General features: G+C 47.8%; 1 protein-coding gene across 2 annotated transcripts; it reads left to right on the top strand.

Moving 5' to 3' along the window:
• The first annotated feature begins 114 nt into the window (after nt 1-114).
• INTS1 (integrator complex subunit 1) lies at nt 115-27,924 on the top strand. 2 transcript variants are annotated; one of them, XM_064725887.1, is made up of 47 exons: nt 115-270; nt 357-647; nt 1,213-1,409; nt 1,625-1,762; nt 2,353-2,512; nt 2,876-2,981; nt 3,248-3,434; nt 3,564-3,709; nt 4,005-4,146; nt 4,495-4,671; nt 4,920-5,028; nt 5,632-5,752; nt 6,392-6,469; nt 6,965-7,122; nt 8,295-8,391; nt 8,790-8,881; nt 9,208-9,268; nt 9,651-9,848; nt 10,117-10,246; nt 10,460-10,639; nt 10,731-10,880; nt 11,387-11,566; nt 11,748-11,852; nt 12,687-12,854; nt 13,160-13,271; nt 13,598-13,756; nt 14,485-14,631; nt 15,028-15,126; nt 15,501-15,625; nt 16,323-16,652; nt 17,240-17,399; nt 18,012-18,152; nt 18,537-18,711; nt 18,795-18,918; nt 19,446-19,564; nt 20,543-20,630; nt 21,233-21,459; nt 22,337-22,460; nt 22,935-23,068; nt 23,434-23,626; nt 23,882-24,009; nt 24,468-24,580; nt 25,136-25,249; nt 26,097-26,167; nt 26,671-26,762; nt 26,877-26,986; nt 27,366-27,924. In XM_064725887.1, exons 1-47 carry the CDS (start codon nt 213-215, stop codon nt 27,479-27,481), a joined length of 6,630 nt encoding a protein of 2,209 aa, XP_064581957.1. In that variant the 5' UTR covers nt 115-212; the 3' UTR covers nt 27,482-27,924. The 2 variants fall into 2 exon arrangements, with proteins under 2 accessions (XP_064581957.1, XP_064581955.1); XM_064725885.1 differs by having other exon boundaries at nt 13,595-13,756.

Genomic DNA, 27,924 nt, shown 5'->3' with positions numbered 1-27,924 from the left:
GCTGCCCCCGATCCCCGGCGCTGCAATTCCCCTCCCGCCCGCCAGACGGCGCTGCCCGGCCGGGTGGGCCGGGCCGGGTGGTGCCGCTGCGGCGGCGGTTCCGGTTCCGTGCGGCCGCGGCCGTCGGTCGGTCCCGGCTGTCTGTGCCCGGTGTCTGTCTGTCCGTCCCGGCTGTCTCTCGGTCCGGTGCTGAGCCGGTGTTAGGCGGCGCCATGAACCGGCCGAAGGCGGCGGCCGTGCGGCGGCCCAGCGCCGTGCCCAAGCCCTCCGGTGAGTCCCGCGGGGCCGGCCGGGCGCTGTCCCTCCCTGTCGCTGTCCCTCCCTGTCCCTCACTGTCGCTGTCTCTCCCCTCGCAGCTCACCCGCCGCCCGGAGATTTCATCGCGCTGGGCTCCAAGGGGCAGAGCGGCGAGGGCAAGGCCGCCGTGACGCTGCTGAAGCCGGCGCCGCCCGGGCTGCCCTCGGAGCGCAAGCGGGACGCGGCCGCCGCCTTGGCGGGCCCGGCGGGGCTGCCCGGGCTCACCAAGCGGCCCAAGCTCTCCTCCACGCCGCCACTCAGCGCCCTGGGACGCCTGGCAGAGGCGGCCGTGGCGGAGAAAAGAGCCATCTCGCCCTCCATCAAGGAGCCGTCTGTCATCCCCATCGAAGGTGAGGCCTCGCTGCGCTCCTGCTGTCACCCGGAAACCTCGGGGGAACTTCTCCTTGCTCTGGAGTCTCATCCCAGGAGTCGTTCTGGAAGCCCACAATGCAATTATGTGCTGTGCTCGAGGGTTTCCTTCCCTGGATATCGGGCTGAAGTCAAGGTTTTCTCTTCTGTTGGCATTGGGTTGTGTTCATTCTGTCTAACAGCTGTTTAGCAGCTGTATGCAAAATACTCTCTTGAGGAGATCTCAAAGTCTAGATTGTGGTATCTTATTCACATACTTCTTTAGCAAACTCTGGGTCTGGATGTTGCCTTTGAATTGTCCATTTCAATTGTCCAAATGTATCCATTTCTGATATTGGACACATTTACAGAGGAGTGTGCTAGCATGGAAAAACAATGAAGGAGTATTATCAGTTGGGAAATACAACTTTTAATGGCAATTGAGTAGGGAAAAACTGTTGCAGAGGCTAAAAGTGAGCTGGTCTGTGCTTTGCTGTCCCTGCAGCACCTCAGGGTGGTCATTTGGCATGAGAATAAATGCTGATGCCTGTGTGTTGGTGGTTGCAGTTGTCCCCACGGTGCTGCTGGATGAGATTGAGGCAGCAGAGGCAGAAGGCAACGATGACCGCATTGAGGGGGTGCTGTGCGGAGCTGTGAAGCAGCTGAAGATGAACAGAGCCAAACCTGACACCACTCTCTACCTGAGCCTCATGTACCTGGCAAAAATCAAACCCAACATATTTGCCACTGAAGGGGTTATCGAGGTGAGGACTCACAAAGTCACTGACTGATCATTCCTGCCAAACTGTGAGCACAGTTGCACTTTCTCTTAGGCCAGAGCATGGTCTGCATGGCTTTGTAAATACCAGAGCTCTCTGGCAAGCTGCTGCAATTTGTATTTTTCTTTCTGCAGCTTCTCTGCATGCTTTCTCAATAGATGACTTGTTTATAATTTTATTTTTTGTGGATATTATTCCAGGCACTGTGCAGCCTACTCCGAAGAGATGCCTCCATCAATTTCAAAGCCAAAGGGAACAGTCTTGTGTCTGTCTTGGCATGCAACCTTCTCATGGCAGCCTATGAAGAGGATGAGAACTGGCCAGAGATCTTTGTCAAGGTTGGTGAGCTGAGGGGGCTTCTGGACTGAGGCAGTGATGGGCAGACTGATTTGGGAAATGTGGATGTGTTGGAGTAGGAGAGCATCATGGGCTTTATTACAGATGCAGGGAAGAGAGTGGCTAGTGTTCTCTTGTCCACTGTGGGAATGCAGCTGGAGGAGGCTGAAATTGGAGTCTGGACCCATCCTTGTAAAGAAAAATCTCCATGAGTTTCTGGAACGTAGCCTCCATTGCCTTCTGTTGCCTTAACCCTGCTCTTTTCTGAGATATCTTTGAGAGTCTGTATTGATGTAAGTGTTGCAGAGACTCCTTGCTTTCTCTTTGGTGTGTAGGGATTAAAACAGCCCTTTAACTTGAAAAGGCTGAGCTGACCAGCTTGTATATTTTGTTGTAGAGTGTTTCTTCAGAAGGTGCCCAGTAGAGCTTGGGATGTGGTGGTATAAATTTTTGTTCTTTTATGATAATCTGGTCTGGTTTTCATCCATGCACTGGTTATGTTAGTTTCCTACTGTGTATATTAGAAATCCATAAAAACTCACAAATACTCCTTAATTAACCCCATGGAAATGGGTTGTGCTCCCTGCTGCAGGTGTATATCGAGGACTCCCTTGGAGAGCGCATCTGGGTGGACAGCCCTCACTGCAAGACATTTGTGGATAACATCCAGACAGCTTTTAACACCAAGATGCCTCCTAAGACCATGCTCTTGCATGGAGAAGTTGGACGTAGTGGAGGGGACCTTAGTGCTGGTAAGATGATGTTTGGGAACCAGGAGCAAAGGTTTAGGGAGAGGATGGAGCCTGCAGTGCTTATTGACTTGTGAGAATAGTTTAGATGGAGTCATACAGACCCGGCTTTGAGTTCCAGGCATTGCTTTTCTCCTTTTTGGGTCTCTCTCATGCCCAGGGGATGTTTGGGGGTAGTTAAAAATAGGCTTATATGGGATGCAGTGTGAGAAGCTGTGGTCCTGCTGAAAGGGATCCCTGAAAGAAGCTGAACAAACCAGAGCACAAGTGATTGATCTCTAGAGAGGAGTTGTGTGCCATGTCCAATGATTGACCTCTGAGGAGAGGAGTTTCTCATGGGGTGTGCTGTGTCCTGGTCTCTCTTAGGGAGTAGCCCACACCCTTCCATGACAGAGGAGGAGGACAGCCAGAGTGAGCTGCTGATTGCAGAGGAGAAAATGAGCCCGGAGCAGGCGGGCCAGCTCATGCCCAGGTACAGTGCCTATTCCTCTCCTAACATGGTTGTGTGAAGGTGTGTCTGTAGATGTGGCTGTGCTCACCCACCTGCAGAGCTGGGGCAGGAAGCTGCTTCTCTGTGCTCCTGTGGCATCTGCTGGGGGATGTTGATAAAGATAAAACTGGTGCCAAGAGAAAAGAGGGGATTTTCTTGGTTTGCGAGTCATACCACAAACAAGAAAGAGCGCTGATCTCTGGACTGTCTTTTGTGGAAATGAGCAAAGTTCAATTTGTGTGGCCCAGGTATGAAGACCTTGCAGAGAGTGTGGAGGAATATGTGCTGGACATGCTCCGGGACCAGCTGAACCGGCGGCAGCCCATGGACAACGTCTCCAGGAACCTCCTGCGCCTGCTGACAGCCACCTGTGGCTACAAAGAGGTGCGCCAGATGGCTGTGCAGAGGCTGGAGATGTGGCTGCAGAACCCAAAGGTGAGGAGAGGAGCTGCTGGAGCACAGCCCTGGTCTGCAATCCAGCCAGGAAGGCTGCTTGCTGTACTCCAGTTACATTTCTGGGCTGTAATGGTGAGTGGTTGGAGTCTTTCTGCTCTTTTTCTGCAGTTGACCAAGCCAGCTCAGGACTTGCTGATGTCAGTGTGTATGAACTGTAACACCCACAGCTCAGAGGACATGGAAGTTATCTCCAACCTGATCAAAATTCGTCTCAAGCCAAAAGTCCTTCTCAACCACTACATGCTGTGTGTCAGGTGAGTGACTGGGTCTGTGACAGGAAGGGAAAGCACTGTGGGAGACATGCCCAGGGACTTGACAGTCTCAATGTCTCTGGTTTTAAATACCAGCTTGGGGCACAGAGTGTCTTGTGCTCATTTAAATGAATTTCATTGTCCTAGAATTCTTTCAGTAGTCCTTTGATATTGTCCTTTGATATGTGCTGTTCCATCCTTTTCACTTTTGTGTGCTAAATACTTCAAGGAGAAATGAAAAGAATGTGTCCAGCTGCAATGAAATGTCAATTCAGGTGTCCCTGGTCTTCCTTTGCAGGGAGCTGCTGAATGCACACAGGGATAACCTGGGCACCACCATTAAGTTTGTGATTTTCAATGAACTATCTAATGCAAGAAATCCCAACAACATGCAGATCCTGTATACTGTGCTTCAACACAGCTCAGAGCAAGCTCCAAAGGTAGGTGTAGTGTCTTGGATAACTGATGGTTACCCCAGAACCCCACCTGACAGATACAGTTGTTTTGAGGCCCAGATGAATCTTTTCACAGACAGCTGTCTGATCTGTATCATACTATTTTGAAATTATATAATTATTCTTGGTAGTAATAAACATAAATGGGCATTTTCTAACCCCCACATTCTGGGTGATAATGCAGTTTCATGAGAGAAACATTATTACAGCTCCCCAGGGGTCTGAAGGGCAGGATACCTCCAGCATGGTTTCTTTGTGTCTCTTGTGTCTCTTCATCTTGTGGATGCAGACCCATTACAGTGCACTGAACGTTTTCTCTCTGTGTGGCCCCAGTACCTGGCCATGGTGTTCCAGGACCTGCTGACCACCAAGGACGATTACCTGCGAGCGTCACGGGCTCTGCTGAGAGAGATCATCAAGCAGACAAAGCATGAGATCAACTTCCAGGCCTTCTGCCTGGGTCTCATGCAGGAAAGGAAGGAGGCCCTGTATGCAGAGATGGAGTTCAAGGTACCATTCCCCACCCTTGTGCTGCTGGATGTGCCAGAGATGCCCTGAGCTCTCCTGTGTCTGCTTTCCTGGCCATTCTTCCTTTTGCTCTTTGGTGTGTGAGTGAGTCACTATTTGTGTGTCTCATAGCAGCACTCCTATATCTCATTTCCAAACATCCATGTTCATCCTTTTTGATGACAAAACACTTCCAGAAGGCAGCTCTGGCTGTTGCTATTCAACTCCTTTTTTTTCTTTTCTATTTTAAGGAGCGGTTTGTCATTCATATAACCGACCTGCTAGCTGTCTCCATGATGCTTGGCATCACAGCCCAGGTGAAGGAGGCTGGAATTGCTTGGGACAAAGGAGAGAAAAAGAGTAAGCAGAAGAAACTAGGTTCTCTCTGAGGATGAGCATTTTAGTGGATATCTGTCCCTGGTGTTGGGAGAACATCAGCTAGGGTTGGGAGCTTGCTGCCATCCTGGGGCTGACAGAGATTGGGGATGTGGCACTTGCATGGCCAGGTGCTTCTTGGATCTATGGAAGCAGTGGCTGAGAGGCTGGGGAGGGGGAGCTGTGGGTGAAGGGGCCTCAGGCCTGAAGGGGCAGCTGTAAGGATTAAGGGGCTGGGAACACAAAACTTTGGTGTGGCACTGATGTGACGGCCCACGTGCCTTCTTCTCACCAAACTAATCCATCTGTGCTTTGTGTTGGGAGTTTTACTGCAGAAAGCAAAGAACATATTCTGCCAGAGCTGGGGGACTCAAGTCCTTCTCATACACTCGTCTGGGTCCCCTTTTCTAGGGGAAGGTGTCCCTGCCTGTGGTGCAGGAATTGGAACAAGATGATCTTTAAGGTTCCTTCCAACTCAAACCATTCTGTGATTTACTGTTGATGCCTCAGAGTCCTGTTTACTGTCTTGAAACTACCACACTTCTGATGAGGCCCATGTGTGTATTTTGTGCCCTGAATGTTTTTCAGACCTGGAAGTGCTGCGCTCTTTCCAGAACCAGATTGCTGCTATCCAGCGTGATGCTGTCTGGTGGCTGCATACAGTTGTTCCATCTATCAGCAAGCTGGCTCCAAAGGACTATGTGCACTGGTGAGAGTCAGCCTGCTCATGTCTGTGCATAACCAGTCCCTTCCCTAGCACTGATATATTATGAAAAGCCAGGTATACACCAGGGTTTGGTTAGATTTCTCTCCCATTTTCAGACAGGGAGCAGAAACAGTTTTAGCAGGGACTGTCTCCCTCTCTGAAACTCCTTTAGATGCATTCAGAAATATATGATAATGGAAAATATTTCTGATTTATATTTGGGTCCACTCAGTAGGGGATTTTTAGCTATCTGATCAAACAGATTCCCTGTGGACTCCTTGTTGGTTTTTTTTATTTGACATCCTTTTTAAGGCTCTGTAGCTGAGGGCTCCACAGATAGTTCTGTCTTCTGGAGGACAGGTGGTATCCTGGGGTCTTGACACAAGGCATTACTGAGGCAGTTCAAGCCAGAATTTTTAGTAAGCAAGACAGGTTACTGAAAGTATAAAAGCCCAGAGCCCGTGTGGATTGCATAGTCCTCTCTGTTCTGAATCATGTTGTTACTGTTGCTGGACTCACTTACCTGAGAGGGCTCCTTCATGTGCAGGTTGGGAAGCTTTAGCAGGACTTGAGGGAGACTGGACTGTTGTATGTGTTCTTAAGCCTCACAGATGGTGTTTACTGTGCTCTTCATCTCTACAGCCTCCACAAGGTGCTCTTCACAGAGCAGCCAGAAACCTACTACAAATGGGACAACTGGCCCCCCGAGAGTGACCGCAAGTGAGTGCGTGCCCTTCCTGTGGTGGGTGCAGGGGGAGCTGCTCTAGCTGGAGGCAGAGGAATGGGTGTTTTCTGATGATCCTTATATAGCTCTGTGTTGGAAAGGCTTGGAACTGTGCTCAGATTTTCTTCATCTGTTACACTGCCATAAAACTGGGGGGGTGTTGTTCCACTCTCCATCTGTTCCTCTTCCTCCTTCATTCCTGTTCCCTGTGCCAAGCTGTTCTGTATCTTGACACTGTAGTTGTAAGGAGAGCAGCCCCGCAGTGTGTGGGTAACTGGGGTGAGGTGAGGGAGCTCAGACTCTAGGAGGCTGGAGCATAGAGGTACAAGGAACTTCAAGTGATACTCAGATAATAATTTGTTTCAAATAGTTGCTTTTGGAGATAGGGGAAAGAAGCTATGATGTATCTTCTGCTCAGATACGTTGTAAGGTCCCTGGAGGGTTCCAGGAGGTTTCTGTGCACGGTGATTGATGTCTGGTGTCCCCTGCAGCTTCTTCCTGCGGCTGTGCTCGGAGGTGCCCATCCTGGAGGACACGCTGATGCGCATCCTGGTGATCGGGCTGTCGCGGGACCTGCCCCTGGGCCCTGCTGATGCCATGGAGCTCGCCGACCACTTGGTGAAGAGGGCTGCAGCTGTGCAAGCAGATGGTGAGGCTGCACAGGCTCCCACCAGCAAGAGCTGGCTTCTGTCTCCACGTCCTTCTATTGCCACCCAGGGCTGAGACAGCTCCTACCACCTACCAAAGAGCCTTTGCATCACTTAAAGCATATTTTAGTCGTGATGGCTAAACATTTGGCTCAAAGCCAGCTGTGCTGCTGTTGCTTTCTCACTAGAGGAGCTTCTTATTTTTTCTTACTGTTTCTCTCTGTTGCTAATTTTGTATCGTGGAGTGTTTGGGAAATTATTGGTTGTGTGGAGAATGAAGGAATGTGAACAACCACCCAGAGTTTTGAGTCAGCATTTTAAAATTCAATTTAGTCCTTTGTACGTACTGTAAAATGAAATTTGTAGGCTATGCAAAAATGGAAGGATTGGAAGTTAAATTAATTAACCAATTGTATGCTCTTCTCAAGTCCATTATTGGGACACTTGCAAAATAGCAGTTACAAAAGCAATCTTTACTCTTACTCCTTTTATGAATTCATTTAGCATTTGTCTAAATTCCTGCATTGCTGGTAAATACATCCATTCAGCTGTATGTGTTTGTGGCAGAATTGAGGGTGTTGTCTGAGTTTGATTCTAAAGCATCTTACATGCTCTTAGTGCTGACTGGTTAATGACAAAAAGTGATCTTGGACTGCTCAGTGCTTGTGGAAGGATCTAGACTTTGCTTGCTTTGTTGCTGTTCAGTATGTTTCCTGCCTCTCATATAGGATTTTAAATCCTGCACCATTTCATATACTGGAAACCTCAGAATTAGAGTGAATCTGAAAACTTGCAACAAAGTTGAAATTCATTTCTAGTTCTTCTGAGCCCCAGAAGTTCTGAGCATATTTGTTGCTTACCTGAAGGAGTGTATCCAAGTTCTGAAAAAGTTACAAGTATCATATTGGATGCATTTGGGAAAAAAAAGTACCCTTAAGAATTTAAACCAGATTGCTGCTGAAAAGCTCCATATCCTTATATATTGACTTATAGGATTTTTTAAGTGTTGTTGCTCTTTAAATGTTGATTTTTAGTTTTTGTAATATCACAAGAGCAAGCCCACAATAACATAGTTGCTTGAAGTAAAATTTTTTTACACTGTGCTGCTTTTCTTGAAGGACTTTCAGGCAGGTAGACAGGTCAATAACTTGTTCAGTCTTTTCTTCTCCTCCAGATGTTGAGGTCCTGAGGGTAGAAAGAATCCAGCTGATCGATGCAGTCTTAAATCTGTGCACTTATCACCATCCAGAGAATATCCAGCTACCTCCAGGGTAAGACTTATCACACAGATAGTCTTGCTGTGATCTAGCTCACTTTCACCTTGTGACTAACATTTCCAGCACACAGATTTTAAGATGCTTTTCTGTATTAAAATTTGTAATAACAAAATGACAAGGATTTTCAGGGTCATGTTAAGGTGGGTATTTCTCTAGAGCAATCAAGACCTGAGTCATGGAATGTACTTTGGTCTGCAAGCACTGACTTTCTGCCCTAGAAATCTTCAGCTGAGCTGGAAGGATTTTTGTGTGGGTGTGGGTGTCTCTTTGTTGGGAAAAGCACTGAACTGGCATGACTGAATCTAAACAGTACATGATTAAGGGGAAAAGCAGACTTGAGATGGGCTAAGGAATCAAACTTGACCACTTATTTCTGTTGGTGGCTTTTGCAGGTACCAGCCTCCAAATCTAGCTATTTCTACTCTCTACTGGAAAGCCTGGCCTCTCCTGCTAGTAGTGGCTGCATTCAATCCTGAAAATATTGGTAAGTTTGGACATTTCTCAGGATGCCAGTTCTGCTGCAAAAATTGGCCAAGATACTTTCTTCAGAAGTCTTGTTGCTTGTGTGCAAGGCCTGTGCTGGGTTGGTGAGGTAACTGCACTTAAATAACTGTGTATCCCCTGTGGGTGAAAAATGTGTGCAGGTAGGATTTGGGCCAGCATGTGGCTGGAGTTGCCTTGTTTGTGCTCTGAGTGTTATGAGCTGTTCTCAAGTGAGCTTGTGTTTCCCCACCTTGCTATGTGTTAGAGTATATTTAAAGGCTCTATTTTTTCCTGTATTCCTTATTGTTGTTCTCTTCTCTGCTGCAGGTCTGGCTGCCTGGGAGGAGTACCCCTCTCTAAAGATGCTCATGGAAATGGTCATGACCAAGTTAGTATGGTTAAATCCCTATGTATGTCAAACAGACCACTGAAAATACACATTTCTGAATTAAGTTTGTGCCATGCAACTCCTTCCTTTCCAGTGGGACTTGTGTAAAATAAACTGGCATCAACACTGCAGTTGGAGTGGGAAAAGTGCCTTCCCTTGACAAAAATATTATAAGCAAGGGAATAAAGCTGAGAAAAAGAGGGAGGGGAATGACTGCTGTGCCTTGCTGAGAAGGTCTCAGTCTCCTGGCTCCACTGAGAAACTACTTGGTTTTTTCTATGTTGTCTATCAGAGCTGAGGTCCTGTGTTCTTTCTGACTGTGGTTCATGAATTTTGAATAGAACAAGATAACCATTTCCTTTTTCAAACTCTTTTTTCTCAGTAATTATTCCTATCCTCAATGTACCTTGACGGATGAGGAGACGCGCACAGAGATGATTAATCGTGAACTTCAAATCTCCCAGAGAGAAAAACAGGAGATTCTTGCATTTGAGGGTCATCTGGCAGCTGCATCCACAAAACAAACAATTACAGAGAGCAGCAGCCTCTTGCTGTCCCAGCTGACAAGTCTGGACCCTCAGTAAGTAGCCTTCTGCATTCTAGTACCTTTATGAAATCCTAGTTAACAGCACTAGCAGGGAACCCTGCTCCTCCACAGGGTGCATGATGGGGAAGAACCCTGTGGTGTGGTAGCCCATGGGATCACAGAATGGTTTTGGTTGGAAGATCATCTGGTTGCAACCTGCCTGCCGCCTTTTTATAAACCCCTCATGCACTACAGAACTGACTGATCCTGCTCACATCAGAGTGGAGGTCTGCCAGCCTGTAACTTGCTGTTTCTGTGGCAGGGGCCCCCCTCGCAGACCTCCACCACATGTCCTGGAGCAGGTGAAAAGCCTGAACCAGTCTCTTCGCCTGGGCCACCTTCTGTGTCGCAGTCGCCATCCTGACTTTCTTCTCAACATCATCCAGAGACAGGTGGGCTGTGATGGGGCTGGATCCCTTGCCTCTGAACCTTGAGCAGAGTGAGGGGCAAAAGGAAGCTGAGTGAGATTCAGGGGAAGGCGGTTTGCTGCTCAGGAATTAAATGATCAGTGTGCTGCTCTGATCTGTGATCTGTGTTCTATGATCTATGTTCTATCTGATCTATGATCTATGTTCTGCTGACCTTGTTATTCTCATCCTTCCCAGGCCTCATCACAGTCAATGCCATGGCTGGCAGACCTGGTTCAGTCCAGTGAGGGCTCCTTGGATGTCCTGCCTGTGCAGTGTCTTTGTGAGTTCCTGCTTCATGATGCTGCTGATGAATCAACCTCAGGTGAAGAAGAAGAGGAGGGTGAGAGTAAGGACCAGCGCGCCAAGAAACGCCAGGTGAGCATTCTCTTGGGGATCCCTTCTGTTAGCTACTTTCTGTGCATCCCAGATTTGATTTCACTGGACAGACCAACTTATCACTCCACAGAGACAACAGAAACAAAGGCAGTTGCTTGGACGTTTGCAAGACTTGCTGTTGGGACCCAAAGCAGATGAACAGACAACCTGTGAGGTGCTTGACTACTTCCTGCGGCGCCTGAGCTCCTCCCAGGTGGCTTCCAGGGTCCTGGCCATGAAGGTGAGCAGAATGGAAATCATCTTGACTGGGGTCTGTCTAAACCCCAGGGCAGAGCCCTAGATTATCTTGAGTCCAGAGCCAGCACAGTGAAGTTGTTCCATGTCATCCTCCTTCAGTGACTTGTCTCAGTCTCCAAACCCCATCAAATACACTTCTGCTCCCTGCTGCTCAGAAGTTATTGTTCAACAGCTAAGTTGTACTGAAGATAGAGCTGAATTTTATGTTTTATGTTTCCTGTGGAGTTCAGGTGTGGGCTCAGGAGGCTGTGTGCCATGTGGAGTAGCTGGCAGAGGCTGTTGTTTGTGAGTGAGTGCCTGGTGCTCAGACTGAAACTTCAAGCAGGGTATCTGTCAAGAAAACACATTACATGAGATGAAACCTGTTGTGTGCTGTATTTGGATTGTTCTGTGGTGTTTGAAGCATGTTTCTGTTTCATTCACTAGTATGAACCTAGCAGTCCAGCTGTGGCTTCAAGTGCAACAGCAGTATGTGTGTGTCTTGTGCAGGGCCTGTCCTTGGTGCTGTCGGAAGGAGGAATGCGGGATGGGGAGGAGAAGGATCACCCCATGGAAGAGGACTCTGGTGATTCTGAGCTGCTGCAGGGATATCAGTGGCTGCTGAGAGACCTCCCAAGGCTGCCACTGTTTGACAGTGTGAGAGCCACGACAGCTCTGGCCTTGCAGCAGGTAGGTGCAAGCAGCTGAAGGGAGGAGTGTCAGGCTTGTTCTTTTTCTACTAGTGCTGAAGCAGATCTAAACAAACTGGATCTGGCTGCGATATTGGCATGTTTATGTGCTTGCAGAAGAATTTTGCTTATGCTTGTTTTCATTAAATCCTGATTTCTAATGAAAACAATTCTCATTCCAGGCGATCCACATGGAGACAGATCCTCAGACCATCAGTGCTTACCTGGTGTACCTCTCCCAGCACGCCCCAGTGGAGGAGCAGGGACAGCACAACGACCTTGCTCTGGTGAGAGGAGGGATTGTGTGGGGGACACATGGCATGTTCCAGGACAGGGGTAGGTATGGGACTTGCTGTACCACCAGGATGAGTTCTGGGGAGTGTGTTACTCCAATAACTGCATGTTTGTGTCTGTGTATGGGTTGAAAGGCAAACCTGTGTCTTTAGTTTATATAATGAAATGGTAATCAGAGCAATAGCCTCCACTGTAGCTATATATTCCATCAGCTGGAATGGGGAATGCAAGAGTGGGTAGTGTTTTGATGGAAATCCCACCACCTGGCAGTGTTTCATAAATAAGCAGGTGCCAAACCTGCAGTCATATGTGTTTTGGGAGTAAATGGGAAGTCAGGAACTTCAGTGGTGGGATATGTACTCCCCTATAACCAAAACTAGATTTCTGGGTTGATTTTTTTGTGAGTTTTGTTCTTTTTAAAAAAGCTTTTGGTGATATTTTTTTAATCATGATTTTTTTTTTTCTTTTTTCTCCCTGGGTACTTTTTTTGTTACATTTAACACTCATGTGCTGATATTGCCTCTGTTTGGATACATGGGAGAGTTCGAATGATAAGTGTCAGAAGATCTTTTTCTTCAGAGTAAAGCTATGTAAAGGCTTATTTTGTAATGGGGTGCATCAGAATGCATCTGTGCTCCACTGGGGCACTGTAAGATGCATGTAAAGCACCAGCTTTTTCCCTTCTGTGTCAGTTCCTGACTCCACAAGCTGATCTCCAGAGTGGTGTGTACGGGGCTGATGATGGGAATGGAGAACACAATGCAGTGAAGCAGTGGGGCCTGGCTGTGCTTTGCAGTAAACACCTCCTGGATGTTTTCTCCCTGCAGGACGTCGCCCGACTGATCGTGGAGCGCTCCACCATCATGTCCCACCTGTTCTCCAAGCTGTCCTACAGTGCTGAGTCAGATGCAGTGCTCGTGGCTCTGCTCTCCATCTTCTCGCGCTACATCAAGCGCATGCGGCAGAGCAAGGAGGGCGAGGAGGTGTACAGCTGGGTGAGTGCCTCCTGCCCTGCCCCAGCAGCTCACAGGCACTGGGCAGGTTAACAGAAACTCTTAATGGGTTACTCAATTTGAATAAACCAAGTCCAGCTCAAGAATTCCCTGATCTGAAAATAATTGGATTGTGACATAGTATCAGAGCCAAGCCTGTGTGTTTGTAAAATGCCTTTTTAACTTTTCCTCAAGTATCTCCACTGTTGGAGATGTTGGGAACTATGGTCTGACTAAATTTGTCCATTCTCATGTTCTCCTTTCTCTCCCCACCTTTGCTCATCCTGTCTTATCCTTCCTTTTTCTAGTCAGAGTCCCAGGACCAGGTGTTCCTTCGCTGGACTAGTGGGGAAACAGCCACCATGCACATCCTTGTGGTCCATGCCATGGTCATTCTCCTGACACTGGGGCCACCTCAAGGTCAGTGAAGTATGCTCAGGGTTTTTTTGGGGGTAATGGTCAATACAGGATGGCTTTTCTCTATCTGCTGTCTCCAAAAAGGTCAGACTGGTGTTAATCCTATTCACAGGCTTGACCCTTGCAGTACATGTTTGTAGTTGTAAGATTTATCAGAATATTGCTGCAAAGAGTGAAGGATTTGCAGGCTTATTTATTTTTCTTTTTGCTTTCTGCAGACAGCAGGAAATGCCAAAACAATGGTGTGTTCTGGTGTATTGACAGAGAGGAGCAGGGCATTCTAGGTGCTTGTGAACATGGGAAATAATTTCTTATCCACTCTTAAGCAGGGGATGGTGATTTTTACACCTTACTGGATATATGGTTCCCTGAGAAAAAGCCCCTCCCTACTGCTTTCCTGGTTGACACCTCCGAGGAGGCCCTGCTGCTCCCGGACTGGCTGAAGCTGCGCATGATCCGCTCCGAGGTCCCGCGGCTCGTGGATGCAGGTGAGCCTGGGCCGTGTCTGTTGGTGTTTCAAACCCTGCTGAAAGGAAAGGGAGAGGCTTCCTTGCTCAAGTGTGCCCAGCCATCCTGTTTGGATGCCTTTGGATGTAGTCATGTTGCTTTTAAAGGAGGGGAGTGAGTCTGAATGGATATTCCCCTTTCTGTGTATTTTAAAGGAATGGGAGACTCTGAATTAAGTCCCATCTCTTTTACAACAATTCAATTCAAGCTATGCAATCATCAGACAATAGGCACAGCACTGTGGAAAGCTGTGCCTAAAGGATGTAAGCTAAACCTCTGGTTTCTCTGGTCCTCATACCACTCATCAGTGCTCTCTTTCTTCTTGGTATTCAGAGCTTTCATCCCATTTTACTAATTAAATGACAGCTGTCTATAGCCAGTGATTGAATTATTCAATAATTCCTGCCTGCAGCCATCAAGAGATAGGGTGGAAGTTATTTTTTAATACGAATGATTGCATTACTGAACTTCTAATAAAATTAAACAGAAGATCAGATTAGCCAGTGAGTGAATTAACTGGAAGATGCAATAAGGCAGCAATGATTTGCAGAGGAAAGAAAATACAGTAGGCAGCTGTCAGACTTCTGGCTTTAGGCTCTCTGCAGCTCTGTCATTAATGTGTCACAGACAAAAGCATAAAGATAGGTAATGAAGATGACCCTCCATGGACAGTTCAGAGGTCTGAGGACTCAGTGTTTGTCTCTTGCAGCCCTGCAGGACCTAGAACCACAACAGCTGCTTCTCTTTGTTCAGTCCTTTGGAATCCCAGTTTCCAGCATGAGCAAACTTCTGCAGTACCTGGATCAGGCAGTATCTCATGACCCACAGACGCTGGAGCAGAACATCATGGACAAAAGTAAGAGCTGCAGAGGAGGCTGACTAGGCATTTAACTTTTTCTTGAACTGTTTCCATGAGTATCTCCTGTGACTTCCTTGGAAAAATCCAAGCTAGTTCAGCAAACTTTGTGCACAGGCTGCTTTGGCAGCTTGTTGTCACTGTCGACACCTGGGTGGCCCTTGGCTGTATTTCCCAAAATAGAGGAGGATTTTTTTGGATTGGAATGTACAGAGTCAAAAAGTACTTTGGAAGGTACTTTGTAAAGGAAACAAAGCTTTCAAGGCATCATCTTTACAAAGTCTGTGGGAACAGCAGATTCTCTTGTCTGTGGGGGCTGTACAAACAGCCAATTCTGTCCTGCTTTAATGAAGAGGGCAAGATGATGATGTGCTCTTATTTCCTCCTTTTTTTCAGACTACATGGCTCATCTTGTGGAGGTTCAACATGAGAGAGGAGCAACAGGAGGCCAGACTTTCCACTCCCTGCTTACTGCCTCCTTACCAGCCCGCCGAGGTACTGCCCAGGATTGCCTAAATGTCAAAGTCATCTTCCAAACTTCCCTCCTTTGTCGCTGTTGAGAGGAACAGGCAGAGATGTCTTAAAAAGCAAGCGTGTTGTAATGAACCAGCAAGCTACAGTTAGACACCAGTCCTTTGCTAGCGATTTTTTGCTTCTGGCAATGAAAGAAATTCCAGTATTTTTGGAGTTTATTACAGTGAGTTTTTCTGAGTCATATAGAAAAGTAGGTCTTGCTTGGAATGAAGAGAAAAGCTGCTGAATTCCTCAGTAGTTAGAGACTGTGAAGCTGAAGGTGATCTTGTGTTGGGGCTCCAGATGCTATCTACCATAACAGCATTTTCCTTTCTTTCCTTTTATTCCTCTTGCAGACAGCGCTGAGACTGCAAGGTCAAAATCCAGTCCTGAAAACTCCCAAAGTCAGAGTCGGATCCGGGCCTTGAGCCAGGTCCGTGTGCTGGGCCCAGAAGATGATCTGGCAGGCATCTTGCTGCAGGTACTGTCATAACCTCCAGCTGAGTAGCTGCTTCCCTGCAGCAGCTTTACAAAATCCATTTCTCTTAGACTTGCATCTTGTGACTCCTTATCCTGCAGTGTTTGCAGGCAATAAATCTGGAAACCCTGATGCAATGAGGCTGTGCCATTACAGCCTGGTGGAGTTGATACTGGCAGGAATTTTCTCTTGTAGTTGGAACGTGATGTGGCTTTTGATCATGCCTGGTACTGTCAGTACCTACTAGCATGTTGTTGTCTCAGCACCTTGTTTGTTCTGTGCATAGTGCCTTTCCTCTCAGCAGTGGATGCAGGATTTGTGAAATGCTCACAGGGCCCTGGCAGCAAAGCTGTGTGCAAACAGCATTTGTACTCTGGCTTGTCTGCTTACAGAGCTTCCCTCCCTCCATTGACTCCAGAAGGAGCCTACAGGGAATTAATTGGCCAAGTCAGTTGTTGGTGTTTGGGTAGTAGGATTCCCCTGCAGTGTCAGTGTGGATAATCGTGTTGGGGTTGCAGAGATGCTGCTTATGTTCATGTGCCAAGCACTAGAATATAGAAAAAGCTGTATCAGAAGGTTCCTGTTAGCCTACAGTCAGTATAACTGTACAAGGTAAATCACTCCTCAGCCTCAGGGTGTTGATGGTACAGCAATCCTTTCATTGTCTTTCATAAATGTACTCCCTGTTGTATCTCCCCAGCTTTTCCCACTGACCCCGGACCCACGGTGGCAGAACTCCAGCCTGCGGCCACTGGCCCTGGCACTGCAGCAGTCACTGGGGCAGGAGCTGGCCCACATCCGCCAAGGGGCCGTGCCAGAGAGCGGGGTCACAGCCAGTGGGGCCACCAGCAGTGGGGTCACATCCAGCGGGGTCACAGCCAGTGGAGTCACGGCCAGCGGGGTCACAGCACGGCTGCTGCAGGCCGTGGCTGCGCTGCTCAACTCCGCGCACGGCGGCGCCCTGGCCATGGCCATGCACCGCCACCACTTCATCTCCTGCCCGCTCATGCGCCAGCTCTACCAGTACCACGTGAGTGCCTTGGGAGCATTTCATACAGAGGAGTGGGGGAGAAATGGGGAATCTGTTTATGAGCATTTCATACAGAGGGGTGAGGGAGAAATGGGAAATCTGCCGGGCATGTGCTCTGCTGTGTGCACACTTTGTAATGCTCAGCTCAGGTTGCCTGGCCATGGGCAGCTGGATGCAGGCTGGTGGCATTAGGCTGGCATTGCTGAGATTACCTGCAGAGTTGGTGCACCTTACCCAGCCTGGTAACTGTTTTTTGGATTTACAGCTGTAGGTCTCTGCTGGTTTTGGGATATGTAGTCGTGCTGTTCTGTAGTGTTGGACATGTCTTGCAAACCAGGGCATTTGCAGACAGTTTGAGAGCTGAAGTCTAATTCATAGAGTGATAAAAAATGGTTTGGGTTGGAAGGGACCTTAAAGATCACCTAGCCCCAATTCCTCTGCCAAGAGCAGAAGGACCTTTCACTAGACCAGGTTGCTCCAAGCCCATCCTACCTGGCTTTGAACACTTCCAGGGATGGGGAGTCCAGAACCTCTGGGCAATTTCTGCCAATGCCTCACCACCCTAACTGTAAAGAATTTCTTCCCAGCGTGCCATGCCACAGGACACTGCTTTCTCCTCGCTCTTCTTCAAAGTGCTCATGCAGATGCTGCAGTGGCTGGAGAACCCTGCTGTGGAAGATGGTCCCCTGCGAGCTCAGCTGAAGGCCTTTGCTGTGCAATACTCCTCAAGGCACAGGATCAGTGATGGTACGGGCACTGGGCAGCTTATGGGACTCAGAGGGGATGAGGTGGGACAAGAAAGAGACAAAACTGCACCTGGAGCAGGAAGTGTCATGGGCAGCCTTTTAGACAGGTGTCCTAAGTAGTTACAAAAATAGCACATTGTGCTGCAGAAACTCTTTGAGACTGTGAACCCTGCCTTAGCTCTGGGGGCTTGCAGTAGACACCTGGTAGCATCTCACAAAGCACAGCAGATCTCTCAGGGAAAACTTACAATTTCTCAGGCCAGGAATTCTGTGTGAATTGTAGTTTTGGTAGATGAGCATGCAGGAATGCCTCTGGAACTAGGTCACATCATGACTTATAGAGTTGTTTATCATCTGCCATCCCTTGGGAGCAGGAGTCTAACCAAGTGTTTGGGCATGGAAATGGGTTTGTGGTTACAGAGCTTCTTCTTGGCCTCATGTCCCTGTAACATGCAGGAGAGCTGTCAAGGCTTGTGGTGGCCATTAGTGGCAGTAGAATGTATTTTATGTTTGAGTGGTTGTGCCCTGGAGCCACATGGGGAATCTGTGGGAGGGAAGTCTGATGTGGGGGCTGCCTTGTGCCTGTGATGCCAGTGCTGTGATTTTGTTACAGTTAGAGGTGGATTCCTGCATCTCACAGAAGCTCTTTCTTTCCGTCGTGACCCGGACTTGATCAGCTCCACAGTCTGTGCCATCATTGCAACCCTGAAATCAGGAGAGAAGTGTAATGTGGAGCCAGAGCTCATCAGCAAAGGTATGGATGTCCTTGTGCTCTCCTTCTTTGTAGCATCAGTTTGAACTTCCAGCCCAGCAAGGCAGTGCCTAGTGTGCAGGCTGTGGGAATCTGCTGTCTCCTGGATCAGAAAATGTGAACTGATCTAAGCTTGGCCCTGTCTTGTATCACCTCCTTTCCTGCACTGTATGTGGGTTTATAAACTGTGATCTGGGGCTTGGATTAAGTATCTGAGCAAACTGTTGGTTTCCACTAACAAAAAGAAATGGAAGCCTCCTATCCAGATAAAAATGGCTTCCCTCCTCCTCTTGGATTATTCCTGGATATCAGGAATAATACTTGCAAGGTTCCATACCTTTCACCACATTCTGAAGTTAATGAGTGGCATCTTTCTCCCTCTGCTAGTCCTTCAAGGTCTGATTGAAACCCACTCTCCATACCTGGAGGAGCTCCTGACTGTCCTCTTCTCAGCTTCTGTTGAGACCAAGTGTCCTGCCATGAAACCAATTGCTGTGGTGTGCTCCTTGTTGCTCCAGGACAAGGAAGAAACCCCAGTAAAGAAGGAGGTGGAGAGTTGCAGGTGAGCCAAGGCAATGATGGGAATTCACAGGTAGGTCTGGCTGCATGGTATCACCAGTGACACTGGCCTTGCTTTGTCCACAGTGCTGAATCAGCTTGGCCAGGGCCTGCCTCTGGCCTTCTCAATGACTGGCTGGAGATGTTGGACCCAGAGGTCATCAGCAGCTGCCCTGATCTGCAGCAGAAGCTACTGTTCTCCTGGAGCAAAGTAAGAGTTGTTGGGCAGAGGGACTGCTGTGCTGAAACAACTTTCTGGGGTACTGACCTGCACCTGGAAACAGGGCAAGGGCTGTTTTTATGTTTTGCCACAGGTTACTGTAGGAGTTCCAAAGCAGTACAGGCTGATTAGGACAGTTGTGTGCAAGGCTCACATTTGTCAGTGCAGGGCTTATGTTTTCTTTTAGCTTTATATTTCCTCAGTTATGTTCTTTGAAGGACTTCACAGTGCTTTGCAGACACAGCACAGTCCCATAACAACCCAGCCAGCTGTGTTTTCATTGGTATTTTTGCAGACAGATCAATAGCTTGCCCAAAGTGCCATGCCAAAGTTAATGCTGAAACTGAATTTCACATCTGATACTATGTTCTCTAGAAAGTGCTGCCCTAAATCCTCATGCTGTCTGTGTTGTCTGCCCTCCTGGATTATCATCCTTCTGCAATACACATGGCATGTCCTACAGCCACCCTGCTACCAGGACCTGTTCATTGCATCTCCTCCTCTCTCTGTGCTTGCAGGCAGGGTCCCAGGTGCCCTCCTTCCGCCCATACCTCCTGGCTCTCCTCACTCACCAGTCCAGTTGGACCACACTGCACCAGTGCATCAGGCTTCTGCTTGGCAGGAACAGGGAGCAGAGGTGAGTCTTGTTTGGCCTAGCCAAGGGATTGAGTTGGGCAACTCTGTCTGTCTGAGAGAGAACAAGACCTGCCATGTTCATGATGTGACTGCCAGGAGATATAAGTCAGCCAGAAATAGACTTTGTGAGAAGGATGCAGATTTTAGTCCTGCTGATTTGTGTACCTTGATGTAAATATTACCTACTGTTTGATGGAAGCAGCACATAAAGATTTGGCTGTGTTCTAAACAGGAAGTGCTAATTGTGGGTAATCCATCTTGCTTTGCCCTTGTTAGTAGTGTTTATGAACACAGGGTTTGCAGGATGGCTTGGATAGCAAACTGAAGGCTGTCTCTGTACCTGGGCAGGCTCTGATGGATATTTTGGTTGTACTAAACTCCATTTCAAGTCTTTTTTCTAACCCTTTCATTACATCAGCCTCCCAGTTTTGATCTCTGCAGCAGCTCTAGCTCTGATCTTCTGTACATAGCTTTAAAATACTGAAGTTCCAGTGTAGTAGTATTGTTACAGTTATGGACCAGGACATGCTAAAAACTAATAACAGCAATACTTCTAAAACTGGTAGTATTTCAGTTTATTATTTTTTCTTAATTTCTTGCTCAAAATTAAATTGCTTTCTCAGTTCAAGGTAACTGCTGTGATAGGGACAGTCAGGTCATTGGTCTGATTGTACCAACTGTTTGTGTTCATGACCAGCTCCTGTCCTTGGTGTAAGGCTCCATGTAGTCCCCACACTTGCTGAATGCCATTTGTTCTGTTCTGTACCCTGTGCTGTGCTTTCTGCCACAATTATTTAGTCATAATCTGGGAACAGAACCAACCCCCTTCTTGGGACTTAATAGGTCCTATTTTTACATTTGCAGATGTTTCTTTCTTCACAGCACTCATCATGTTTAGTGATGCTTCCATGTGTTTGTGTGCTGCCTGAGGGTTGTGTTGATTCTAATTGCAAATCTGTCTTCTTTTGTCTTCTGGCAGGTTTGACCCAACTGCATCCTTGGATTTCTTGTGGGCCTGTATTCACATTCCTCGGATCTGGCAGGGAAGGGACCAGAGAACTCCTCAGGTATTGGTTCAGCTCTTCCAAGATTCCTATCTGGATGGAGTGAGAGGCAATGTTTTCACAGTGCCTGATTTTTCCATGGCCAAGAGGTGGCTGGAGTGATTCAGGTGCAGTGTGCCAAGTTTGCTGCTTGTACCTCAGCTGATTATTTGGTTGCTCTGCTGTTCATGTGACAGTGGCAGTTTAGAGTCCAGAAAGCTGATAGGAACACATAAAGTTTGCCCACTTGGCATTTCCCCTGCAGCAGTTGCCACAATTTCTGGTAAAGGCACAAGAGAGTGGCAAGCACGCTAAAACTCAGCATGGGATAATTGGCATTTTAGAAGGAAAAGGAGGCTGTGTCTCTTCTCCACAGAATTTCTTTGGTTTGGTGACTGAATTATGCTTTCTGACCCATCACATCTGAGATGGAAGTAAATGAAGAAGTAGAGGAGGGGTAAAGAGATTTTATTTGGGGTTGTGATTCTTTCAGAGCTCTAGATACAGAACTATTCTAAAGTCTGGTTCTGAGATGTTCCATTCCAGTCAGGGAAGGTATGACAAGAAGGAACTAAGGATCTTGGGATTTGGTGTGGAATAATTTGGGGTGTTCTCTTGCATTACAGAAGCGCCGTGAGGAATTTGTGCTCCACCTGAAGGCATCAGAACTGATCAGCATGGTGGAGCTGATCCTGGCTGAAGCAGAGACCAGATACCAGAACACTGACGAGGCCTCCTGCACACTCATCCAGTCTCGACTGCCGTTGCTGCTCAGTTGTTCTCATGGAGACCTTGAGAACATCAAAAAAGTAACAGAATATTTGACCAACTGCATCCAGCAGTGGGGAAGCAGGTGAGGGTGCAAATGAGGAGCATTGTCTGCTGGAATTGTAGTTCTTGGGCACAGGCAGGCAGGTAATGCTGAGACTTGCCAGTATGTCTTCAGTAAGAATGTCATGTTCCAGAGCCTGTATGAAAATGCACACTATCCTCCCAAGGTCTGGGGAAATAACAAGTGGTTTTAAGTGGTACTCAGCCCAGGAAGCTGACTTCAAAAGTGAAATTTAAGGGCCTTCTGCTTTTAGGACTTCAGAATGAAATTTTTGACATGATTGGGGTTTTTTCTTTCATTCTTTAAGGCGGTGGTTATTTTTGATTACTAGTTCCTAACGTGGGATTTCTTGTCTACTCATCCCTTGAGTCACTGCTTGTAATACATCCTGCTTCTGACTTGCTTTGAAAGCTGAATGGAGACCAAATTATTTCCTAACAGCTATTTTAAGACTGTGGAAAGAACAGGAAGATGATGTTTTTGTGGCAGTGAAAGGAACTGACCTAATTCCAACCTTGCTTATGGTGATATTAGGAAAGATTCTGAGTGACTGTTTCTTCCTATTGCTTCCTGGTACAGACTATGCCAGGGATCTCCAGGGGTTTCAGGTGTGTAGAGAACATGCTGGTTAGTCTGAATAGTCGTGGTTCTGGCTTATTTTCCAATTGGGATGGGGCTGACTGTGAGTACCACATGCAGGAACTCTGCACTGGAGATGTAAGCAGAGCTTTCTACTCCTGTGCCCTTTGAACTGCAGTTTTCTAACTCCAAATGGCCTCCAGGTGGATCCCCATAGACTGTGGATGGATCTGTGGTGTTACTAATCTGATGGGGCTTGGGTGTTTGCTGGTTGAACTAATGTAGTGTCCAGTGACTGACCTCTCCCTTTTTCCTTCAGCTCTGTGGGGAAATGCTGCCAGGACCTTCTGCTGCAGATATACCTGCAACTACCTGAGCTCCTGGTGCCTATGCCTGACATGCTTCTTACCAGTGAAGGAGCCAGAGACAGCAGCACTTGCAAGGTAAAGTTAGAGGCATAGGAAGGCCCCTTCCAGTTGTGTATGCACAATGGATTCTACCTTGATGCCCAGTTTAGAAGGTGAGGGCTGGCAAAAGCTTCCTGGGTGATTTTGGTTTCTTTATTTTGCTTTTCTGTTACCCCATCCCTGCCTGCACTCTCCAGAGCAGAGTTCTGGTGTGGTTTGTTTTGCAGTGTCCTTCTATAAAATAGTATAAGCTCCACAAGCTTCTGTGTGCCAAAGGCTTCTGTAAGGCACAAGTGTGCAGGCATCTGATCCTGCTTTGATGTCTGTAGGGACTGTGGACTTCAGATCCCATGCCAGCTGGAACACTGCATCTGCTCACAGATTCTACCTGAAAATAATTTCTGTTAACCCCCCTGTGTAGCTGGAAAGGAATTGGGAAACACTGCTGGAGAGCCAGGGGTGGTTTGTACATTAAACTTCTTAACAGTTTGCTCATTATTTCTCTTGCAGCTCGATGCCCTGGTTCACAGATTCATTAACCTCCTCGCAGACACCAGTGACTCCAAGTCCTCCGAAAGCCGCGTGTGGGATGCCAATATGGCCTGCAGGAAGCTGGCTGTGGCTCATCCCATCCTCCTCCTCAGGTACCTCTCTCTCCATGTGTGTCTCTGGGGCTTATTGAAAAGCATCCACCCTTGTCCTAGAAAGGGAACAAACTGGCAGCAGTCACAGTGGTGGTGACAGAGTTCACCTTCATGGACAGAAGTCAGGAGAAAAGGCAGCAAAGTGACATCTTTTACAGTGAGGCAACACTTTGTGTCTGTCAGGAAATAATCTTGGAATTGGAGACTAGGGAGCAGAGTATGGTGGGAAATGGGGCATGCTGAGTCTATCTATACAGGGATCAAGACAAGAACTGAGAGAGGATAAGGGATTTTGCCTTCCAGGAACTGAGGTAACATGTACCTTTGAAAGATCTAGGCCTAGATTTTCTTGTTTGGTGTTTCAGGCACTTGCCAATGATTGCAGCACTGCTGCACGGCCGTGTTCACCTCAATTTCCAGGAATTCAGGCAGCAGAACCACTTGACCTTCTTCATCCATGTGCTGGGGATCCTGGAGCTGCTCCAACCACAGGTGTTCCAGAACGAGCACCAGGCGGCACTCTGGGACTGTCTCCTGTCCTTCATCCGTCTGCTGCTGGTAGGAAAATCCCTCCCTGTGCCGGCTGCTGGCCACTAGATGGGGAAGCTCCTGTAACACAGGGCCAGCCTTGGTGTTTCTCTTTTGAGGAGAAAGCCTTCCTAAATGCCTAAGAACAAAAAAGTGCATTAAGTACCTTGGAGAGCTTGAGGAGGAGGCAGCAGATCAAGAAACTGCTCCCTGGTACCCAGAGGTGCAGGATGGGGCAGTGCATTGCTATTTTTTGGTTAACTCACCTTTTTGATCCTTTCCCAGAACTACAGAAAATCCTCCCGGCACCTGGCTGCCTTCATCAGCAAGTTTGTGCAGTTTATCCACAAGTACATCACGTGCAATGCCCAGGCAGCTGTCTCCTTCCTGCAGAAACACTCGGATCCACTCCAGTAAGCTTCCTTATGCCTGTTAGCCCATGCACAGTCACATTGCCAGGAGCTAATCAGACACAAGACAGCAAGAGGATGTGACAGAGTAGCTGCTAATATGGCATTTTTTACCCTTAGCTCCCTTAAGTCACCACTGAAATGAGCAGCATATCTCTTCTTTATAGGTGAAAACTGAGCCCAAGGAAGTCACATAATGACTTTAACTCACATTATGGCCTAAATGTTATATTGAGGTATTATAGTGCCCTGCAACCTTTCATAGAGGCAGCTGGAGAGTCTTTCCCCAGAGCAGTGGCTGCAGGGTCCCACCTACAGATATGTGGGGGAAATGCATTTGAGTTCCAGTTATGAAGAAAGGAATTGTTTCTGCTTCTGAGAAGCTCTTTGTTTCAGTGTGCATATCTGTTCTCTTGCCATTATTGCTACTGAAAGCCAAATACACCGCTTTTTTTTCCCAGTGACCTGTCCTCAGACAACAGTGACCTAGCAATGCTGAAGTCCCTCCTGGCTGGGCTGAGTCTGCCTAGTAAGAGTGGCATCTTGGACAGGGGCTCTGATGAAGAGAAGGATGGTGAGTCTGGGTGGGAGGAGAGTTATTCCAGCTGGTAAACCTGCTCTCTGTTTTGGGGAATAAGTGTTTTTTTGTGGGGTGTATACTGTGCTTGTTCTTGTAGCAGCTCAATGTGTTTAGGGTGAGAATAGCACTTGTATGCTCAGCAGCTGGGAATCAGTATTTGGGATGGGTTAATTTGTTTTCCTGCCAGTGGTATCACTACTGGAGCAGAACAGCTCTTAACAAGGGTGAGTTTCCTGGTTGTGGATTTTGCCCTTTTAATCCACACTTAAGGACTGACCTGTTGGGGGGACTCTAAGGGTACATCCATTCTTCCACTGTTGACAGCTTGCACAGCTTGCATGGAGAAAATTATTCAGCATTAAAAGAGCTTGCAAAGCTTCCTCCTCAGTGTCAGCTGAGGAGGTTACAGGAGGTGCAGTGAGATTAGAGGCAGTGTGAGACAATTGTATCTCAGCATTGCTGGTGGTTCCTGATACACCACTGCACTGCTGGGGAATCCTGGCCAGTGCACAGGCTGTCAGGAGTGCCCTGCTCTCTCTCTCCCCTCAGATGAAGCAGCTGCTGGCTCTCTCCCCCTGGTCAGCGTGTCCCTCTTCACTCCCCTCACACCAGCTGAAATGGCTCCATACATGAAGAGGCTCTCCAGAGGCCAGACAGTGGAGGGTGAGTGAGGCCCTGCTGTGCAAAGACACAGGGCAAATACAGACATTTGTCAACCTTGTTACTTATCTGTCAGCAGCAGCCTGGCTTCCTGTTTCAATCTTGTACCAGCAGTTAGGATGTTGTTCCATTTTTGGATTAACTTGTCCATAGCCTCCTGTGATTCTGTGACAGAGGCTTCCTATGATTCTGTTATCACTTAGCTCAGCAGTACTTCAGTGGCCCTTCTAGGCCATTTGAGATTGGCCCTTCTGGGCCATTTGATGACCCCTTTGAGGCTCTTCAAGGATCTTCAAGCATTTTGGGAGATAGCATGAGTAAATCAAGGAATGCTGCAGTTCAAGCCAGGTCTGAAGTGCTGATAGGAATGAAGTACCAAACTGATGAGAAGCAGAATTTGCTAGAAATCCCCAAATGGCCTTCATGGAAGAAAACCATGTTAATCTGGCATATGGGAACATTAATCTCCAAAGGTCTTCTGCAATTACAAGTGTCCTGTGTTCATACCTAATATGTGACAGTTTTCCTTCCAAGGTAGAATAGGACAAAAAAGTCCTGCCTGGACCCTGTTTTTTAAAGAGACACTCTGAAGGTCTTTATTTACAGAAGAAGGTGTTCTGAAACTGAAACCTCTCACTCCTTGTATTCCTTCTGCTTGGGCAGCTTGGGATGTGTTGATCTGGCACATCTCTGGTCTCCTCCTTTCTGAGGAACTGCCTTTATTACACTACCTCTGTGTGCAAGTGGGGAAACTTGATGGCTTGGGAGATTTGTTTTGTGGGGAAAAAGAAAAGATTCTTTGCTGGATCAGTGAATTTCAGTCACCTTTTAAACCTCTGTCTTCTCCCAGACATCCTGGAGGTGCTGACAGACATTGATGAGATGTCCAGACGGAGGCCAGAAATTCTTGCCTTTTTTGCTGTGAGTATTGGTGTCTCAAACTGCAGCTGGAAGAAAGAGATGCTTTTCACCAGATTCTGTTGCACAACCAGCTGAAGCACTACCCTTCCTCTGCTTTTTGGGTGGTTGTTGCAGCACCTTAGGACAAAAGTGTCCTCAGTTAGCCCAGATGAGGGCAGACAGTATTTCCCTCCATTGCATACTGCCTCAACTATCATCTACTGTATGTCAGAGGAAGAATTAAACCTCTGTCCTCTTCCCAGGGCAAGGAGAGAACAGAACGGCTCTGTTGAATAAGCTGGAAACTGGGGAAAACTCAGCTGTCCCACATGAAATAAGATTACAGAAGGGTACTTTAAAGTATTCAAAACCAGGATAATCTGTCTTACAAAGAGGGATTTCTGGGGTCAGCCAGTACCTGCTGGATTTGTGTTGGGCTGGATTGGTGTGGAGGGGAGTAATACCAGTCTGAGGAGTTTGTGGTCCCTGAATGGCACTGTGATCCACATTTGTCCATCTTTCAGACAAACCTGCAGAAGCTGATGAGTTCATCAGAGGATTCCTGCCGAAACCTGGCCTTCAGCCTGGCTCTGCGCTCCATCCAGAACAACCCCAGGTGAGCACCACTGCACCTGAGGCTGTGCTGCCTGAGCTGGGGCTCCACTGACCCTGTTTGCTGTGGATTTCCTGCCCACATGCATGTACTGACTCTGTCATGTTTCCCTCCCAGCATTGCTGCAGATTTCCTGCCCACCTACATGTACTGCCTGGGCAGCCGAGACTTCGAGGTGGTGCAGACAGCGCTGAGGAACCTGCCTGAGTACACCCTCCTTTGCCAAGGTACCTGGAGATCAGCCCCCTTTGGGGCAGGGTTGCCTCACAAGGGTCAAAGCTGGGAAGTTGCCATGGATTGCTGTTGCTTAGACCAGGCTGTCAATACCAGCAGTAGCTTTGGGCTGAGCTTCACAAGGGGGATTTGGCATAGAGACAAGGGGAGCTTCCTTGAAGTAGATTTGCTCCCTTATGGTTTTCTCTGAGTTGTGACATCTCACATGATCACAAACCCACAGAGCCGTTAGAGGGGAGATTGTTCCAAATTATTATGAAAGGGGAAATTTCTCATACAGCTGCAAACGCTCAGCCAGTGGTTGGTGGATTGCTCTTGCACAAGGAGCCCTGGGGCCAGTCCTCACTCTGCCTTTCCTTTTCCCTTTCCCAGAACATGCAGCAGTGCTGCTGCACAGAGCCTTCCTGGTGGGCATGTACGGCCAGATCGACACCAGCTCTCAGATCTCAGAGGCCTTGAAGATTCTGCACATGGAGGCCATGATATGAACATGTGGTTCTGGGACTTCCACTTCCAGAGGAATTAATTTAATGGATTCATCAGCTGCATTGCAGCCCTTTAAGAAGAACAGTGTATTGCAACTCATGTGCTGGAGGATCAAAGAGGTGATGTGGCAGGCCAGACTGTGCTGGAAAAGAAGAAGGTGCTGACTGAAGATCAGAAAAGGGCAAGGATCAATCTGCCTGGCTGAGATGCCATTATTGTGGGAGAAAAATCTCCTAAACATTGTGCCAAACAGGGACCACTTCCTTCTTGGAGTCTTGGGGCAGTGGCTGTTGGTTTGTTGTTTGGGGTTTTTTGTCTCTCCAAGAAGGCAGAGCTGCTGGGAGAGCAGAAGGGAGTGAGTGATGGCCCTTGCAATTGAAGTGTCTGTACTCTCTGTGCTGGAGAGAACATGCAGATTTGTGCAGGGGGAGAGACCACTTTGGTT

The sequence above is a fragment of the Zonotrichia leucophrys genome, chromosome 14 (genome assembly GCF_028769735.1).
Source record: "Zonotrichia leucophrys gambelii isolate GWCS_2022_RI chromosome 14, RI_Zleu_2.0, whole genome shotgun sequence".
NCBI lineage: Eukaryota > Metazoa > Chordata > Aves > Passeriformes > Passerellidae > Zonotrichia > Zonotrichia leucophrys.
The sequence above is the reverse complement of the archived record's forward strand: the minus strand, read 5'-3'. Positions and strand labels throughout refer to the sequence as shown.

Coding starts and splice junctions, on each gene's coding strand:
- INTS1 (XM_064725885.1), top strand. CDS start 213: ATGAACCGGCCGAAGGCGGCGGCCGTGCGGCGGCCCAGCGCCGTGCCC. Junction 5,753..6,391: donor CCAAAGGACTATGTGCACTG/GTGAGAGTCAGC, acceptor TCATCTCTACAG/CCTCCACAAGGTGCTCTTCA. Junction 23,069..23,433: donor CATCCCATCCTCCTCCTCAG/GTACCTCTCTCT, acceptor TTGGTGTTTCAG/GCACTTGCCAATGATTGCAG.